This window comes from Corvus kubaryi, unplaced genomic scaffold (assembly GCF_017639235.1).
Source record: "Corvus kubaryi isolate FWS band 111438036 unplaced genomic scaffold, C.kubaryi_AGA036_p1.0 37385, whole genome shotgun sequence".
Lineage (NCBI taxonomy): Eukaryota > Metazoa > Chordata > Aves > Passeriformes > Corvidae > Corvus > Corvus kubaryi.
Window position 1 is genome coordinate 26004425 of NW_024581127.1, and position 18642 is coordinate 26023066.

The window sequence follows — 18642 nt, forward strand, 5'->3', positions numbered from 1 at the left end:
GTGTACCATTCCTCTTCTGCCTTGAATCATGGGAAAACCAGCGTGTAGCCTTAAATTTCAAAACAGACTATTATGTAGTGCCAGAGGCAGAACTGACATGCCCTGCTTTCTTTAAATTGAAATTTTGACTTTTATTAGCCAATACTACCAAGATATGAGAGTATATATGTATTCATTTTAGTCCACATTGTGCTTAAGCATTCATTTTAAGTACATTTGTATTTGTAAGTTTGGAGCCTTCCTGTAATTTCATGGTATTGCAGACTATTTTGTGTTTAAGATAGTCTGTGGTGGAAGTGAATGCTTATTTAGATTGCTGTGTACTGGCTGCAGGGCAGCCATAATACCCTAAATAAGCAAATATTGATGTGGTAACTTGTGCACAGAAAGAGGTAGTTGTGAAAAATCTTTAGAATTTTTGCTAACTTGTGGATGTATACAGGAAACTAAAGTAAATATGAACTCAGATGTTAGGAAATGCAAGTTTTGGATAAATTTTAGGTGAGTGTTACTATAGGATGTATTAAATCAGTGCTGACTTGACTGTATTCCACACTGTGGGTTCATAATACATAACTTAGTCTTGACTGATTGTGGTTTAAATCAGCATTAAGGCACTGAAGCATGACTGGTCTCTTTAGAAGTGAGAAATTGAAACCTTGCTAGTCACTTTATGTAATTTTGTTCTTTAATTTTTAGGGAGACTTTTCAGAATAATATCCCTGTTTCCATTATAATAAGAGATCATAAAGTTGTGTGAGCTGGAATTCATAATTGCACACTGTGCATATTCAGCCAGCTAATTTTAACATGATGCACGTGGGCCTTTGAAAATGAAATTATGGCCTTGAACTGGGCTTTCTGTGAGTAAAAAATGTAATATTGCAAAATGTGTAATCTCTGAGTGGTGAGGGAAATGACTTGTGAAGAAATGCTTACTAAACTCAACATCTTTAGTCTAGATAACAAGGAGACTACAATATGCACTTCAATGGTATTTCGTGGCAGTAGCTAAAAGCATATGCAGAGTTTGGAATGCATTCCTTAGATATGAATTAGAAATAAGATTAGGATAACTTTTGATTAGATAACAGAAAGGCACTCATCCAGCACTTGCAAAGTGTTTGATTTTGGTGTTAAGCTAGATTGTTGGCCTGCAGAGTGCAAGGTTTGAGTACTTTGGAGAGTTGTCTGGCTTTGTAGCTGGAGTCTGGCTGGAGGGTATTCAGCAGTCAGTGTGTTCCTGGTCTGCTGGAAGAGAGTCAGTCAGTGCCTTGAATCTCTTTATGGTGAATCTCCGCTGTCATCCTCATATATGAAACAAAAGCTTCAGCAGGGCTTGCAGAGTGAATGACAGACAATGCCTTTTGAATCTTTCAAAAGCCTGATGTGATTATTAAATTTGAATTATTTTTGATACTGTAGTGCTGTTAAACCAATGGGTTGGTGGGATTTGTGAGAATGAGTTGTGGGATGGTGTTGAGGAGAGAAAAGTATTTTCTTTTCTAATTTCTTGTTCCTTAGTAAGATTAGGTCAGCTGGTGTGCTCTGATTAGTCTATGATGGAGTCTGTTGTAAAGGCACCTTGAAGGTGCTGGGATCCCTGCCTTGGTGAGCTGTAAAACTTTACGCCCCCATGCAGTCACCCACAGTTACCATGTGCACCCAAGCTCTGCCCTGCATCTGCTCCCTACTAGGGAGGGGCAGAAATGCTCTTGGCTCTTCAGGGGAAGGGAAAGCTGAGGAGCCTTGCACAGCAGGTTATTCTGTGTGTGATGTAGAACAATGAGAGTTTTTAAAAGGCAAATAGAATAGCTTGTAATGTAAGTTTTCTTTCAAATCTTGTTTAAGAGATGGGGAGGTAAGTGGCTAGGAACAACATAGGAGATTTCCTCTTAGCTCTCAGCACCCTATGGATTGAACTTCAGACAGAAAATGGACTTTAGCATCTGTCAATGAGCAGAAATAGGGTATGGACAACAGCTGACCTGTACAGTGTCTTTCAGGTCTGTCTGTATGTCCATAGTGTCTCCAAGGGCAGGCTGTGATTGTGTGTTAGTCAGCAATTTCCTAGGATGTGTAACGTGTGTGAAAGAACAGCAACAGGGAAACAGCAGTGAACAGTACTGAGACTTAAAGCAGGCTGGTGGATGGGTGGAGCAATCAGTACAGGAAGAATGTGGAGCAGGATGTAGTTGGAGATAATGTCCCTCTTGCCCGAGCTGTGTTCCACCTCTTTGAGCTTTATTTTAATACATTTCTCAAGTTGCATGCAACATTATTACTCTTTACCTAAAGTTTAACTATTAGGAATGACAGCATTTATACAGCTCTCTTGGTATTTAACAATGCACTTCTCTTCCCCTAAAAAATTTAAAAAATATTTAGGCTGCTGTAGTTTCTTTATGTTGTGGATATGATTCATTTTGGCCATGGGAGGAGAATGACAGTTACTTGCTACACAAACCTTTCCTGTGATTCATGTAGTGTCCTTTGTGTCAGCCTTGAAGGAGGCACTTCATATGCTTCCTAGCAGGAAGGAAAAATAGTATGATCATAGTTACCAGCTAGGGCATGGAAACCGGGTGGGAGGGAAGGGGAAGGGGAGAGGGAAATGCTGATTATTCAGAATAAAGTTGCAGGAATGCCAAGATTCTGTCTGCAGTATCCATTCATCTACTTAATGAAAAATGGATACATACCAAGCCTATATATAATTAAGGGAAACATCATGACTGTAATTGCCATGTTCACAAAATAGTATAGCTTATTATGTAACTTCTTTTGTGTAAATATATCTTAGCACTTTCCTTTGTTTCCTTGATCCATCACGGTTTCATACGGTGTGATGTTTCTGTCCCTGAGCAATGTGTTTCAGATTTTGCTCCCAAACTGATGGCCATGTACAATACTTTGTGTCAGCTTTCTGCAGAGATGGATTTTTGTGTTCTAACATAGTAACATAGTTAGCAACTTAAGCAATGTACCAGCTTGCCAGATCAGAGCACATTTTCCTTTCTTCACAAAAAAAGTAATTTACAAAGCTGTACTACAATTTTCCTCCTAAAAGTAGCAGCACAGATTGGCTACTTAAGTGCTTTTAAAGAATGCTCCATGAAATTGCAACCCCTAAAGTTGCATGGCAGACCTTGGGGCTCTTTCACAGAGTCTAGCTGCTTCCAGCTGCTTTCTCTATACCTGGAAACTGCAGGGCAGGAATAAATGGAAGTAGCAGAAGTTTAAACTTACGTTTCCTAACTTCCTAATTTCCTGCATGGATTCAGGGCTTGTGGCTGGCTGTCCTCCTGCAGTTGGCAGTATTTGGTGTGGTACATGCAGCTGTGTCAGGAATATACAGCTATGGCTGTTCAGCCCTGTAGCATGTACAGAGGGTTGTTATCTAAGCAGATGCACAGCAATATTAGAATAGGAAAGCAAAGGTGTAGTTAGAGATTAAAGGAGTGGAATTAGGAGGAATGCAGAAGAGAATAAAAGTGGATATGAATTACTAATCACATGACCTGTGTTAATTGATTTTCCCTGGCGATTAGAATTTTACTGCTTGAATCACCAATGCTGTTGATTCTTCCATTATTTCCCATGTTATAAAATGCTGGCTCTATTTTGATTTTCCTGTAGCTGTGTTTTTTGGGGATAAGGGGTCTAATTATAGCTGTGAACTATACTGTACTGAGAGGGCATTTAAGTTTCTTCTGACTATTTCTGAGGCAACGTGATGAGTCATGAAATACAACTTTTGCAGAAAATATCCTGATTGCCTAATGACTAGGTGTTGGTAGATGAAATTACACATACTCTCTCTCGTTCACATGAAGCCAGGGAAGTGTCTTTCTGAGTAAGCTGTTTGTTCAAGTTACCCAAGAAATGTCAAAGATTACAGTTGCAAAATAGGAAAAAAAGTGTATGTTTGAGTAGCTTGAAAACACCTGCTGAGACTTAAAAATGCTTTAGATATTCCTAACATGAATTCTTGTAAATAAAATATTTGTAAAGAAAAAATGCTGCCTGAAAATAATACAATTGATCACCCACGTCCCACATATTTTATTTTGCAGATGATGAAGATGATGTTAACATTGTGGAAAAAGTCATGTTAGAATATGCTACAATGGACAGAGAACTTAATCATTATATAAAAGCATTTGAAGAAACCATAAGTCAGGTAAATTATATCTTCTCATAAAGTTATGAAAACATATCCTTATTTAAATAGTATCTTTTAAAAGACACAAATGTTACATTTAAACAATATGTAATTGGAAAGACAGCTCTTTGGCAGGTATAAAATACTGAAGTTACCAGTACAACTAATAATTTTTTTTCCCCAGCTTGCTACAGGGTGGCAGAACTTAAAATTTCTCCCCACCAAACTCACACCATTGGGAATATGGGATGAGTAGTGCTTTGGAAATGGTTGAGGGCACTGTGGTTAAGACACCCTACTCTCAGGTGATCCCACCTCATGTGTTGTGGAAGATGGAAGTGCTCATGGGTGAGGCAGCTGATTTCAGGAACAGACTGATGGCTGTGGCTGTAGAGAACCGATATTTTAAAGCCTGCTTCCCACTGCCTTCCTGCCACCTGACTTGGCTGGTGCTTGTAAAGGGTGAGCTGGCGGATTGCTCGCTTAATGAACCAGGGTCTCGCTGTGCCCCCGGACAAAGGACGGACAAAGGACGGACCAAGGACGGACGAACTCCGGGCGCGATGGCGGCGGCGGCGGCGCTGGCAGTGGCCGCCAGGGTGCGCCGCGGCCGCGCGCTGTCCGTCCCGTCCCGTCCCGTCCCGGGCTCGGCGCGTTCCCGCGCTTGGTTCGGCGCGTTCCCGTCCCGGGCTCGGCGCGTTCCCGCGCTTGGCTCGGCGCGTTCCCGTCCCGGGCTCGGCGCGTTTCCGGCCTGGACTCGGCGCGTTCCCGTCCCGGGCTCGGCGCGTTTCCGGCCTGGACTCGGCGCGTTCCCGGCCCGGCGGGAGCGAGCGGCGGCTCCGTGGCAGAGCCGGGCAGGGAGGGGGCAGGTCCAGGGCGGCCGGACCTCAGTTTCAGGCCACATTGTGCCCGAAGAACTCCACTTCCTGAGAGACCTGCTCTGTGTGTCTGCCCAGAGACTTCTCAGTGTCGCTTTTGTATGGATTTCTCTAGAAAAGGCAAAAGCACATCCCTGATTTCCGTTCGGGGTGGGAAATCTGTTTAGCAAAATGTTAAGGTAGCAGAGCTTTTCAATTAAACCTGCCTTGCTATTATCTTGCTATTGCTTTTTGTTCTTTTAAAAGCAGTAAAAGGAGAGCAAAGCAATGCTTTTCCCGCTAGTGCTGTTGAGATGCCTACATGGTTTTTCTGTTGTAGAAAGGTTTTCCATTAGTATTTTTTAAAATCATCTGATGAGATGCTTAACTGAAAAATCTTCATTCAAATAATTAAATATACATATTTAAAAGGAGTTCAAAAGTATGTCTACATCAGCAAGTGTTGGACAGAAATAAATACAGGCACTGTTCCTCATTTAGTCTTTAAATATACAATTTACTTCAGATGTCACTGTAATTGCAGACCTCCTAGTTTATATTGGATGGTTCAGAACTTTTTCCTTTTATTTGGACTACTCGTGATTTTTAAAGCTTCCCTAGTACATCGTAACATAGTCCTCATTGTTAGAGACTAATGATATATATCCAGACTTAAGTGAAACGTAGTTGGTTTATATTTTGATTATAAGCTGTTAAATATTTGATGTCTTATTGTTATAATTGGAATTTCAAGTAATTTTCAACAATGACTTTTTAACTTATTTTGTTATTGCCATCTATCAGCAAAACACATTTTTTTCAAGTTTAGGACTATAAAGAGCAAGTCTATGCCTTCACCAATAAAGCACTCAAATCCTGTTTATTTCAGATCACTCATGGTATTTTAGGTTGAGCACAGGTGTAACTGCATCCCTGAAGTGAAGGTATTTTTGTCAGTTTTGGCAGGGCAGTGATACATTTGTGATTTTTAGGATTGAATATTTGTTGTGTGCATATCTGTGCTGGTGTGCAAAAAAATACACCTGGAAGAGTTGGTTTTCCTTTTCTCCCCTTTTTTTCACTAATGTAGCTTATTTGTGTTGTTGAAACAAGCTCATTTCCTGTTATTTCAGTCCTAAGGTTTTGAAATTGCAGTTCCAAGATATTTAACATATTTTAGAGTCTACATGATTATAAATTTGGTAATGGCTGATCTGTTAGCCTCTAGCCACACTTCTCCTGTCTCTGCTTCCTACTTCACTCTAGGGAATTGTCTGTACTTTCCCCTGCCAGCATCCTGAACAAACCTTTGCAAGTATGAAAAAGAAATGTATATAACTTTTGCTGCAGAACAGAGTTACAGTCTGTTCTCTGAAAAATAACAACTCATGCTTTATTTTGGAGGCTAGCTTCATGCTATGCCTCTGGAACTGCACTGCCCATCTCCAGTTACCTGTCAGAGACAGCTTAAAATCTGCTTCTGGGAAACAGATACTGTTGCTGAATTTAGCGCTGCACCTGGAAGTAGCTGTAGAGTGGCTTGGGTTTAAAATAGCCTCCACTGACTTGCTCCCTGGTTCCATCTGAATTCCTTACCTGAGGGCTTTGGGGAGTTGCAGCAGGTCATTAATTTTCACAAGCAGACTGTCCTTCATAGACAGTGTTAACAGGATTTGTCTCCAGCTGCAAAACACATTTTATCTGATTATTTTCTAAGTTTGTATGTTGATGATTTTTCTGTTCTTTAGTTTAGGTATACAGCAGTGAATCAGAAAGTGTGTTAGAGTCTGTGTTTCACGTTGTAACCAGCTGCTTCTAGTGAAATGTCCAACTGGAATTTAGCAAGATAAAGAGACAGCAGCAGTTAAAATTCCTGATATATTATTTTACTATGTGTACCTTTAAATGGCATTGACAAAAAGATGATATTGTACAACCAAAGGATTGTAATGTAAATAACTAGAAACTAGCATGAGATACAGTCACATGTTTTCTCAAAGCCAGTTTTTTTGTTGATTTAGGCTGCAGTAGGTGGAATGCAGAAGGCGAGACATACCAGCATCCTCTTCTGGTTGAATCAGCAGCCTGTTGAGCAAGAATTGAGCGATTGAATCACAGTGTTTCCAACAATAGGCTGTGGGAAATCCTTTGTCTGTGGAAACTCCCTGTGCCACTGGATTTTCTTGTACCTGTGTAATGACTGGGCTTCTGCTGCTTCTTCTTCTTCTTTCGTTTTTAATGGGTATTTTAAAAAGAAACTAGCCAATATTCAGGTCCTTTCCATGCAAAGTCCAGACAGCACTCTTATTTTTAGTGTAACAACAAATGACTGATGGAGCTGCAGTATCTCTTGCAGAATTTTTTATACTCTTGAAATGGACCCAAATGATTAGGACCCAGAATCAAGTGTTCCCTGCTCTGAGAGAGTTCTCAAATAGCCAGAATGCCAGCATATTGTGTTGTCCCAAACACAGATTCTTTCACCCAGTGTGCAGGAAGACAATCCACACACAGAGTCAAGATATTTGATTATATTTCATATCTGTGTGGAGAATGGGTTCTAGGTGGTAAATCCATAAAGTGAACAGTATGCCAGGTGCTCGTTTTTATACACTGTGAACAATAAAAAATTGACATTTCCCATATATGTAACAACCTGTGTAGTCATTGGCTTTGCATTCTCTCTTCTGCATGTAATTTTGCACTCATTTTACTGTGCATGCTCTGTGAGGAAGTGGCTAATGTGAGCAGGGGGTGATCATAGCCTACGGACAGGTATTTTATTGAATTTATTTAATGAGCACAACGTTCAAGCAAAGTTGTTCTTGGCATTGTAATTTGATTTATTGTGTCCTCCTGTTCTTGCTTCTTGGGTCATGGCTCTTGGTTCCTGCAGGTTTGGCTATGCCCTAATTTTTCATAAGTTCTTTTCGTTTTCCTGTACCGTCTCCTCGTACTTCATTTCAACAATTGTGCCTGCTTCCTCACTCCCACTCTGCTCTCTGGATTAGCAGGGATGGTGGTGGTGGACTGAGCAGTCTCTCAGCTTTTCAAGCATTTGGTTTCTTTGGGACTGTAAATTTTCTGAAGCTGGGGTATATTTTCTGAAGTCCCCAGACTTCTCTAGATAAAATGAATTACAATGTATTGTAGATCAAAGTAGAGAACAAGGAAGACAAAACTAACTTCTAATGTTGCATTATTGTCACCTCTCTTTTCTTCTCCTTTAGGGAAAGGGAACCTGGGCTATTTTGTTTCTTTTGCAGGTGACAGGAAATTGTTGAATGTGGTGATGGCATCTCTGGCAAAGATTGCTTAGTGCTTCCTTTTGTAAGTTACTGTTTTGCCAAACATTGGTTTGTCTTGCTTGAATCGTGTCTGCCTTTTGCTAAACCTGAGCACTGTGACAGGATGAAATCCAAACCTTAGTGAGGTGGAAGAAACACAGAAGAGACATATTTGAGAAAAAAACGAAGAGAAGGAAGCACTCAGAATGAGAAGAGGCAGACAAAAAGTTAAAGGACATGGGCTTTGTAAGTCTTGAGATCATGTAGACAGATGGGCAAGAGACTGGTTGAAAGAGTGCTAGAAAGGAGGTGGTGTTGAGTTGAAGAAAAGATGGAAGTACTAGATGTTGTGTTGGTGCTTGGGTTTTATCCCTACTTCTGCTAGAGCTTTCCCACGTTGTTCTTGGTGAATCATGTCTATCACCATGCTGCTGACATCTTTGTTTTCTGATTATCCTGCATGGAAACTGATTTGAGCAATTATAATTGTAATTTAATTCAAAGATAATCATAGTTTGAGTGCAGGAAGTAAAATTAAATTGTTTGTTGTTGGGTTTTGTCTGTAAAACTACTACATACAACTGATGTAAGTGTATGTCTTGAGAGGATTTGAAGTCTGGATGTGTTGGTCATTCATGCCTGTGTGACTTCACACCTTGTCAAGTGTTCATTCTTCCTTTGCAAAGATGAGGGGTGCACCATGTTCCTGGTACAAGAGTGGTTTTGTTTCTACAGGATATACAGGAGCTACTCTAAGAATAGTTTTGTATTTTTTAGAATAGTTCTTTCCTTTAGACCAGTCAGTTCATTGGAGTATGAATAGGAGGGGATGCTTGTTCACTGCATTCAGTAATTTAGAGCAGATTACTTAGTGTTGGGGTCTGTTACCTTAGTGGCAAACCTGCAGAGGGATAATTCCCTTCAGTGACGTAGGTCATATTCCAAGCGTGCAGCTTGTGAGTGATCTAAAAGCCTCTGCAGAAAAGGAAAGAATCCTGTTTAAAACTGCTGTACAGTTAAATCCATGGTCCTTGTTTGATTTGTAACCTATATAGCAGAATTCTAGTTTCTTCACTTAAAACTCGTAGTACAATGCTGTAGTGATTTGGATGGTCTTCCTTGGTCTCATAAAAATGAGTGGGACTTACCTTTGTTAACCAGCCTCTGCCAGCATAGATTTGTAGGCCAGGAGTCCTACTGGAGAAGGTTCTGCCAATATGTCCAAGTTTTGACAAAGCAAACTAAAGCAACAAAACACTTCTGCAGTGGTAGCTCCACTTGCAGCGCGGTCTTTGAAGGAACAGCAAGGTCAAGCAGAGGATGTGATTCCAGCCAGCTCCCATCCTTGTGGCACAGCTATGGCAGCAGAGCTAATGTGATGACCAAGTCCAGTGTACGTGGCAAGTGCCAGCAGGATCATCAGTGACTGCTGCTGTCTGTTAGAGACAAGACTGTGCTTAAAAATCAGATTGTAACTTAGTTTTCTGTTGGGATAAGTACCAGGAAGACTGTGAATCCCAAGGGATTCATGTGTTTTAGCTGATTTGGGACTCTCTGACAGTGACTGACACTGTGATATCCATTACAGTGTTGTCAGTGAAACAATTTTTGACATGGAACTTCCTAGTTTCATCGAACAAACAGCCTTGTTTGGTGCTGACACTTTCTTAATAAGCGCTTTGCTCCTCTTTCTCCCTCTTGCTACACTGTCATGACAGCATGTCTTAGGGCAAACTGATGATACTGATGATACCCATATCTGCAACTGTGACCTTCACTGTTCATCTGAGCTCAGAGCATTTCCTCTGACATGTGCAGTGCATCAGTGTTTCTTGATTCTGAAATATTGTCTGCTAGCCATGAAAATTTTGAGACCTTCTTTTTATCAAAAAAGTCCTCTGCTGCACAGAAATTGCTCAGGAAGGTCTTTGTGAAGTGCCAGAAAAATGGGTTTAGTGGAATAGATATATCTTTTCTTGGGCTGGCTGTGAGAATAAAAGAACTCTTGTAGTCTTTTGCTGCATTTATCCTGACTCTAGAATTGTAAAAGCAGATGGTTCTATCTTGAAATTCACTCAGAGTGTACTGAAATGCACCATCAGCAGTAACAAGTCAAAACCCTGGTGAAAGAAGTTGTACCTGTGCCAGTGTCTTCTCTTCCACTGAATAGTAAATAGATTTTTGGATATCTTGTTTCATCTTTAGAGTTTTGTTTTTAAACAATGGATGTCTTCTTGGCTGTTATTTTGGTACCTTGAATTCTAATTGGAATTCCTCTTTAGAGCCTGTTTAGCTGCTATCGACTATTGAAGCCACTTCAGACTCATCATTCATCTTACAGAATAAGCAAAATATGGACATTAGATCAAATCCTTATAATGACTTGGGCAGGATAGTAGAGGAAAATAATATGTGGCTCTATAGTTAGGCCTCTGCATCTATATATATATGATGTCACAGGACTTACTAAAACTTTTACAGGCAAACTTACTTCTAGCATTAGCTAGCTATGGAGTTCTTTAGTATTTTAAAGTTTCTTCAGTGCAATTTCTTTGATATAATTTCTGATCAATAGTGTATTTCTTGCTCTGTCCTACTGCCATCTCCAAACAGTAATTCAAACAATACAGCACTGTTGTAGGCATGTACTCTGCTTCCTGCAGAAACTGGGACAAAGATGCATTTCAACACATTTCTAATATTTACTTTATAATATTTGCTTTACTTTTTTGTGTGTCTCTCTATGTGTCGGACTAAGCATTTGATGGCAGCTGCTCTTTTATTTTCCGAGAATTAGTGATCTGTGTGTGTAGTTCTCTACAGTTATATGTTGTCAACATTTGGGAGCTGCGATTAAAATACTTTTTTAGTGAGCAGCATATAAAGAAGTAGGAGTAGAGTTTTATTTTATGTGGGTTATATACACATCCTCAGTAATGTGTCTTAGTGTCTTCTAGCAAGCATAAAAATGTGTCCTGCTTTTTGGAGAACAAGCCCTGGAAACTCTTGCATATGGACATAGGTTTGTTTGACTTTACTGTGGTTGCTTACATTGGTCAAGCTAAACATTTTCCTAAATATTTGCAGTGTCAACACTGTAGTTGCTGAAATGGCCCTTGGCTTGTGTGGGTAGGAGTGGGGCAGCAGGGGCCACAGCTGGTTACAGTGAAGATTTGGATGAGAGGAAATGTTCTGGACCTAGGGCTATCACATGGAACTGGGAGTTCTGTAGATACAGTGGCAGCAGGGATAATATTAAGAACAAATGTGCCCAAAGAAGTCCTGAGAACCACATCGTAATTTGAAAAGTGTGTTTGCTATGTTGGGCAGCAGTGCTGCCCAGTAGGTAGCAAACTAGCCTAGGATTAAGGAAGACTGGATGCAATTTTGAGGTCTACTCGCAGCTTGTGTGGTTGACCTTGACAAATTGTTTTACTCTGTACTTTGGGCTGTGGTCCTGTGTTCATTAACACTGCATTTGTGCAGTACCAAATCACCTGGTACCACATTCTCATCAAATAAGCCAGATCACATGATACTGCTTATGCTGTCTGTATTCTTGCTGCAGAAGGACAGACACTACCTGATGGAACATAACTCTGCAAAATTAGAATTGGCAGAGTGGGTTACACTCAACTGATGTGTCATGCAGCTGTGGTGGTTTTGATCTCATACGAGACGTACTGAAACTGAATTTACTGTCTCGCTCAACCACGATCTCAGTCGTGTGGACAGCATCCCGTATCACTGTCTGTAAAGAGATTTATTTTTTTTTCTACCTGAAGAATTCAAAGCTATTTGAATTCAATTTTTAATGATTTTATTTTAAAACTGAAGATTGCAGTTGGCAGTCTGAAATTTTTCTGAAATTCCTGAAGGTCACACATAGAGCAAATAAGTCTCTGTGATTTGGATCCCTACTTTTCTAGGCAGTGTTGGCATTTCAGAGTCAGTGTGAGTTAACTCTGTCTGGTTTAGCCTAGCCCAGAGAAAGAAGATAAAATTTTGAAATGTAATGAAACTGGTAAGTGTTGAGGTAAGATAGCCTGATTAAAAAGCTATCTTAATCTCAAATAGTGGATTTTTTTTTTTTTTTGTAGATGAAATTTATTATTGGAAACACTGGCATTGTAGTTTCAGTTGCTCAGTAGTGAAAATAGTCTTTCAAATTAATCATCTCATCTAGAAAGCTCCTGCTGACAGTCCAAGGATTTAAATCCTTGGAGCCAGGGGGTGGAGGTTGAGTGGTAAATGCTGGATGATTCTCAGCAGCGGGGGTTTTTACTTTAAATTAGTTTCTCCTGTTAATTGAACACACCCAAGTTGATCGGTGTCAGTGGGGAGGCAGTTTCTGGAATGCCTTCCATAAAATGTCTCCCTCCAAACATTGAGTGTTGTTTTAATTACTGTAATTGTTTCCAGAAATTATATGTATGTGTTGGATACTTTACTATTCCTTCTCCAAAATTTTAAATGTTAGGTCACTCATGTAAAAACATTTACTTTTTCTCCTAGTGTATTTTTAAACTGATATTATCAATAAAAATACCCAGTTACCCAGATTTCCCTAAGCAAAATTCTTAGTGCATTTATAATGAATCACAGATACAATGTTGCTTCCAGCATTAACTAGATCACACTTTTTTTTGTGGCTGCTACTGCCACATTAAAGAATTTAATGTTATTCTTTAATGTAATGTAATTCTTTAATATTTTCATTAAAGAATTTCAGCTAAGAAGGTGTTAGTGGAAGGTGCTACTCTCATTCCTAGTTTCCTCATAAGTTATATTATTTGGGACTTTTTCTTGTTGAACTGTTCAATACTGGGTGTAAACAGGAGTGTGCATGCAATGTGTCGCATGTCATTTAGAATAGACCAAAGTCATATGACTTTGCAGTATGGTTTGTTGTGAATGTCTTCACTTTTACAGAACTGTGTATTTGGGGCCTTTGTTAAAATGGAGAACATTTCTTTGCTTTATTTTTTGATGCTGGGAGTTAAGAGCAACTTTTTGACATTTATTTCATTAAATCGAATAATGGGTTTCTCATTATTTTTAACACATGCTCAACCTGTGCTGAAAATGTCAAATAGTTTTTATCTCTCACATTTCATATTGCTCCTGTTGAGGGAAGGTAGTGCTTTGATTTAAAAGTAGCAGCATGGCTTCTTTGTGTTTGTGATGTGCTGCAGTATGTAACTATGCCCATTTTAGTGCCTAATGAAATTAAAAAAAAAAAAATCTGCCTAGTAGTATGTATGCATTTTATTTATTATCTTTCCAATTTGAAGAGGAGGTTTCAAAAAATACCTAAATCCTGCCAGAAATCAATACCAGATGTCACACTGTCTCCCAAAAGTGGCCCCATTGTTGATAACCTACTGTGAGTTACAAACAGTGTGCTTGATAATAAAGATTGGCAAGTTGAGCTAATTTCTCATCTTATTTATCTGAGCTAAGTGCATACCCTGAGCAAGCTGATTTAACAAGCTGAAGTATTTCTTTTGTCCTTAGACTTGTGTTTACACTGACAGTGAATGAAAAATACTATAAAACACTTAAGAAAATATGTACATCAGATGCACTTCAAGCTTCCTTGCAAAGTGTAAAGTTCCCATGTTAACATGTATTCACACATACCACACCAGATAAATTCTACAAAACCAGAGAAATTAAAAGCTCAGTGATGTTGCTAGTCTTTACTCTTCTGGCACTCTTCAAACGTTAGTGCCTCACTGCACTGCCACTGCTTCTGTGTGAACGACTCACAGTGTTTGTTCGACTGGGTACTTATCCACTGCTCAAAGCTGTTATGATGCTGTTTTTTCCCCTGCAGTCTGTTTTGTGGGGAGACGATTGGATAGCAAGGGCTTGGATGCAATGGTGAGTTTACAAGAGTTGCTGGGAAGATGGCAACTCTGGTAGGGAAAACTTACAGGGTGTGGTTTTGTGGGTTGTGATAATTGTTGTAATAGAAAGTGTGGGCTGTAATTGAAATGTTTCTCCATGGATATTTTTATGCTTAGTTGGAGGTGATCAAGGAATATGGGTAAAAGCTGGGCTGCGCTAGAGGCAGTTTGGTCCATTTCAGTAAAACTGTCTGTTGAAAGAGGGAGATTCTGGAGCAGCTATTAACAACCCCGCTGTATGCCCTTAGTCCTCACAAAACAACCCCACCTTTCCCTACTGTGCTCTGCTAAATTCCACTAATGATGAGCCATAGCCCTCACCACCATCTCCGCTCCATGGAGTGCTGGTGGGCAGCTTCTCTGCCTTTTCTCTTGCTTCCCGAACTCGTACATCCTGCTTAGGCTTTGGAATCCCTTTCTTGCCTTCTTTTGGCCTAACTCGGAGTTGGCTGTTGTTGGTTGGTCACTTGCCCTTGGGAGAAGGCTCAGCAGTGTTGCCTTTTCTCTCACTGACAGCAGTACATTGTATCTCTAGGCAGATATAATCTGACAGAGCAAATGGAAATACCATTGAACACTGTCTTGGGAGAATCTGGCCATTATGTGTGTCTCTACCAACCCTCTATGAACTAATTAGACCTGAGTTTAATGAGTCATCCTCCTTAATCTATCAGGGTTTGCAGATGCCTGGCCACCTTCGTCAGTCAGGCTTATAAACAAATATCAGACAAATCCCATCAACCAGGTTTATGTGCACAGCATAGGTCACTGTAGTTGTAATGGTTGTTACAGCTCAGCATGAGTTTACACTTGGCCATTTCCAAGCCCCACAAAACTCAGACCCAAACCCCTTATACTAGTTCATTTGAGCAGTTATCTACCTGGTAAATTTTTAATAGGAAGAGATTGTTTTATGGTAAGGGAAAAATCCAGGTAAAGCAAAAAGCACCTATACAGGATCACAGGTGTGGCTTCTGCTCAAGGAGAAACTGTCAGTTAATTTGGGTGAGAGGTGACTTTAATAGCAGTGTGTAGTCATGGATGGAACAGAAGTGTTTGTTCACCATGTGTCACATAAAGATCCATTTAATGAAATTATCCAGCAGCAGGTTTTAAATCAACAAAAGGAAGTAACTTTTTACACAGCAAATAATTACATTGTGGAATTAGTTGCCACAGGATGTTATGGAGACCAGAATCATTAATGAGTTCAAAAAGGTACTAGACAAATTAATAGAAGAAGAAATCCTTGACAGCTGTTAAATGCAAAGATTCAAATACAGTCACTGTCTTGGTAAATCCGTAAACTGCAAGTTGTTAGTAATAGGGAAAGTATATGGTGAAAAACAGGGAGAGATCTTTCTATTTGGTGCTCATTAAATTCCTACTCCAGCCTTTTGCTTCTGCCACTGTTAAAGAGAAGAGAATATGCTGGATGGGTCTTTAATCTGAGGTACCATATCTGAAAGGAGCAGAAAATAAACTGCATAGAAAACCCAGTCTCCACAAGCACTACTGCACCCTGAAATTTATCTTGAATGGTTACGGAGCTTTAAATAAATGACATTTATCTTCTGTTTCAACCCTATTTTGGAATATCATTCTATCTAAAAACTACCTTTCACCTCCATAATTTTAGTATTTGGAAAGTTTTTAGGGTATCTAATAATTTCTCTCTTTGTTCTTACTCGTATATTTGATGATTTAAAAAAGTAAGTAAATGAACAGCTCCTGCTCTGGGCATTGTTATATAATTGAAAAATTCTTAATCTGAAAGCCTGCTTCAAATCCATATAATACAAAACCACATAAACCATTTAATAATTAGGTACTAGCAGATAAAATCCAACTTGAAGTTTGCAGAGCTACACCCACTTGGACCAAAAAAGGGAGGAATCTTTGGCTATATCCTTGTTTTGCAGTCAGTTTTCTCCCTTAATGCCCCCAAAAAACTTAATAACTTGTTCTAAATAACAAATCTTGTGGTACTGGTGGGAGGAGGTGAACTACAGCTCTGGGTGAGTACTTGCTGGGACCCCTTCCTATAAACTTGAAATTTCAGCTGAAGTACCTGCTTTGATCTCAACTACACCAAATGGGATAAAATGTTTTCCTGGATAATTAGATAAAATACAATGTAGGTTTTTTAACTATTTTGGTAGATCAGAATCTGAAAGTTTTGAGATCAGTTCTTGAGATTTGTGGATTGGTGAATATAAAAATGTCTTTTATATCCCCATCACCAGTGTCATAGAACAGATATGTGGTCCAACTGGGATATATAAATGGTCAACTAAGTTGTGATTGTGGGCTGCTTATTATTGGAGATACTGGATAAGAGACAACAAAGCATGTTTTATTTCTTAAAAAAGAAAGCATTAAGTTGATAGCACTGTCAGAAAAAAACCCCAAAATTTGATGTGTGTTTTCATTACTTGAGAAAAGCTTGGCTCCACCATTTTTGTAACTCTTCAAATAGTTTTTTGCCTCTCTTAGCCTCACGTTTATGGGTCTGCAAAAACCCAGCTGCTTCAGCTTCTGTCAGTCATGAGCCCATGGCCCCTTCCCAGGCTTGGGTTTCTACACATGCCTCTTGAGCTGGGGAGTCTGATATGGGATGCAGTATTTCAGCTATTGCCTAATCAGTGCTTCATAGAGGGGAAGAGTAACTTTTGTTGTCCTGCTGGCCACGCTGCTCCAAATCTAGCCGTATCCAATTTGCTAATTAGCAGTGAAAACGTTTCCTGAAATTTCACTTGGCATCTACCATGGCAGAGCTGCTACAAGGATAGTCAGTTCCTAGCATCTACTGATGCCTGGGATTGTCCTGCCCCTAGAGAAGCTGTAGAACTCTTCTTCTTGAACTTGGCACTACCAGTTCTGATTTTCCTCAAGGTTCTTCTTGATTAAATATCTACTGCTTGATGTGTCAAATGCCGCTGGGTTGGTTATGTCTAGAAGATTGCTGAGAGTGCATTTGGTTTCATCATCCAGGCCTTTGGTGAGGATATTGAACATACTCATCTCTGTTGTTCAGTGCTACAATATATCTCTTGGTACAGGCTACCAGTTGGATGGCAAACTGGTGTTTGCTGTGAGCATTGCCCTCTGAACTGGCTGGCCCAGTAATTTTCACTCTACCCAAAAGACCATTTGATTACATCCACCACTCGCCCCACATCTGCATTTCAGGTCAGTTCATCACAGAAAGCAATTATCAGTTTCATCAAGCATTAACTGCCCTTTGTGAGTCCATGCTGATTGTGGCTGATTACCTTTTTGTTCTCTGCTTGTTTGGAGGTGGATTCCAAAAGGATGTGGTATGCAATCCTTCCAGGGGTTGGGGTTAGGCTAAGTGCCCTGCAGTTGCCTTTCTTATGCCTTTTCTAAAGCCAGACACAGTCCTAGCCTTTCTCCAGTTTTCAGGCGTCTGCCTCAATGATCATGTTTTTTTGGAGGTAACAGTCAGTCTAGTGACACATCAGCTGACTCTTTCAGCACTTACAGATTAATTGTGTCTGTCCTCATATATTTGAATGCATTAGCTGTTCTAACTCATTCCTAACTTGTCCCTAAACTGTGTCTTCTCAAACCATCCTGGTACATCTACAAATCTAGGAGTAATCTTTGCCTGTGAAGATGGAGGCAAAAATGTATTAGGTACTTCAACCTTTTCCATCTGCACAACCACTAGGTTGTCTCCTCCATTCAGTAACATTCTCACATTTCCTCCGAATTTACACAACTATGTCTTGCTGCTATTTACATTCATCACTTGTTTTCATTCTAAATGTACTTTGGTTTTCTCAATATTGTTCCTAAATGCCAAAGTAGTGCTTTTGTACTCTTTTTTTTTGTTTGCTGTATGCTGTCCTTTTGCATTACAGTTCATTAATAACCTCCTTGCTTAGTCAGTGAATCTTCTACTTAAATACCAATCTTCTTGTAAAATAGGATTATTATTAATTCCTCAGTTGGCAATAAGTTTCCTACAAAAATTTACCAGCTAAGCTGGCACCTTTTGCTTCAACATCCTGGGAGATTCTGCTGAGCCATCTCCTGTATAATGCAAAGGCCATTTGCATAAAATCCTTAGTCCTATTTCTTCTTCTTACCTTCCCTGTCTTCTGGATCCTGAATACAACCAGCTTGTGGTCACTGCTCCCAAGCTACTATCTGTGACCACATTTGCCACTTTTCTTCCATGTTTGTGTACACAGGTCACATAGGATATTACCTTTTTTTGTTCTCTCTAGCATTTGCATTAAAAAGTTATCACCGATGCAGCCTAGAAACACCCTGTATTGCTTGCACAATGCCATGTGGCCCTAATGAGGACTAAGTCTGGTAACTGGGTTGTTTTTGGTAGTTTGTATACATCATTATCCACCTCATCGTCCCCTTGAACAGATGGTGTGTGA

At 39.8% G+C, this 18642-nt stretch overlaps 1 protein-coding gene across 1 annotated transcript in view; it reads left to right on the forward strand.

The window, feature by feature from the left end:
• Positions 1-18642, forward strand: part of NSMCE2 (NSE2 (MMS21) homolog, SMC5-SMC6 complex SUMO ligase) — a 130818-nt gene that overhangs the window by 23371 nt on the left and 88805 nt on the right. The window contains exon 3 of the mRNA XM_042036308.1: positions 4077-4183. Within this exon, the coding sequence (XP_041892242.1) occupies positions 4077-4183 (107 nt within the window). The remainder of the gene's footprint in view (positions 1-4076; positions 4184-18642) is intronic.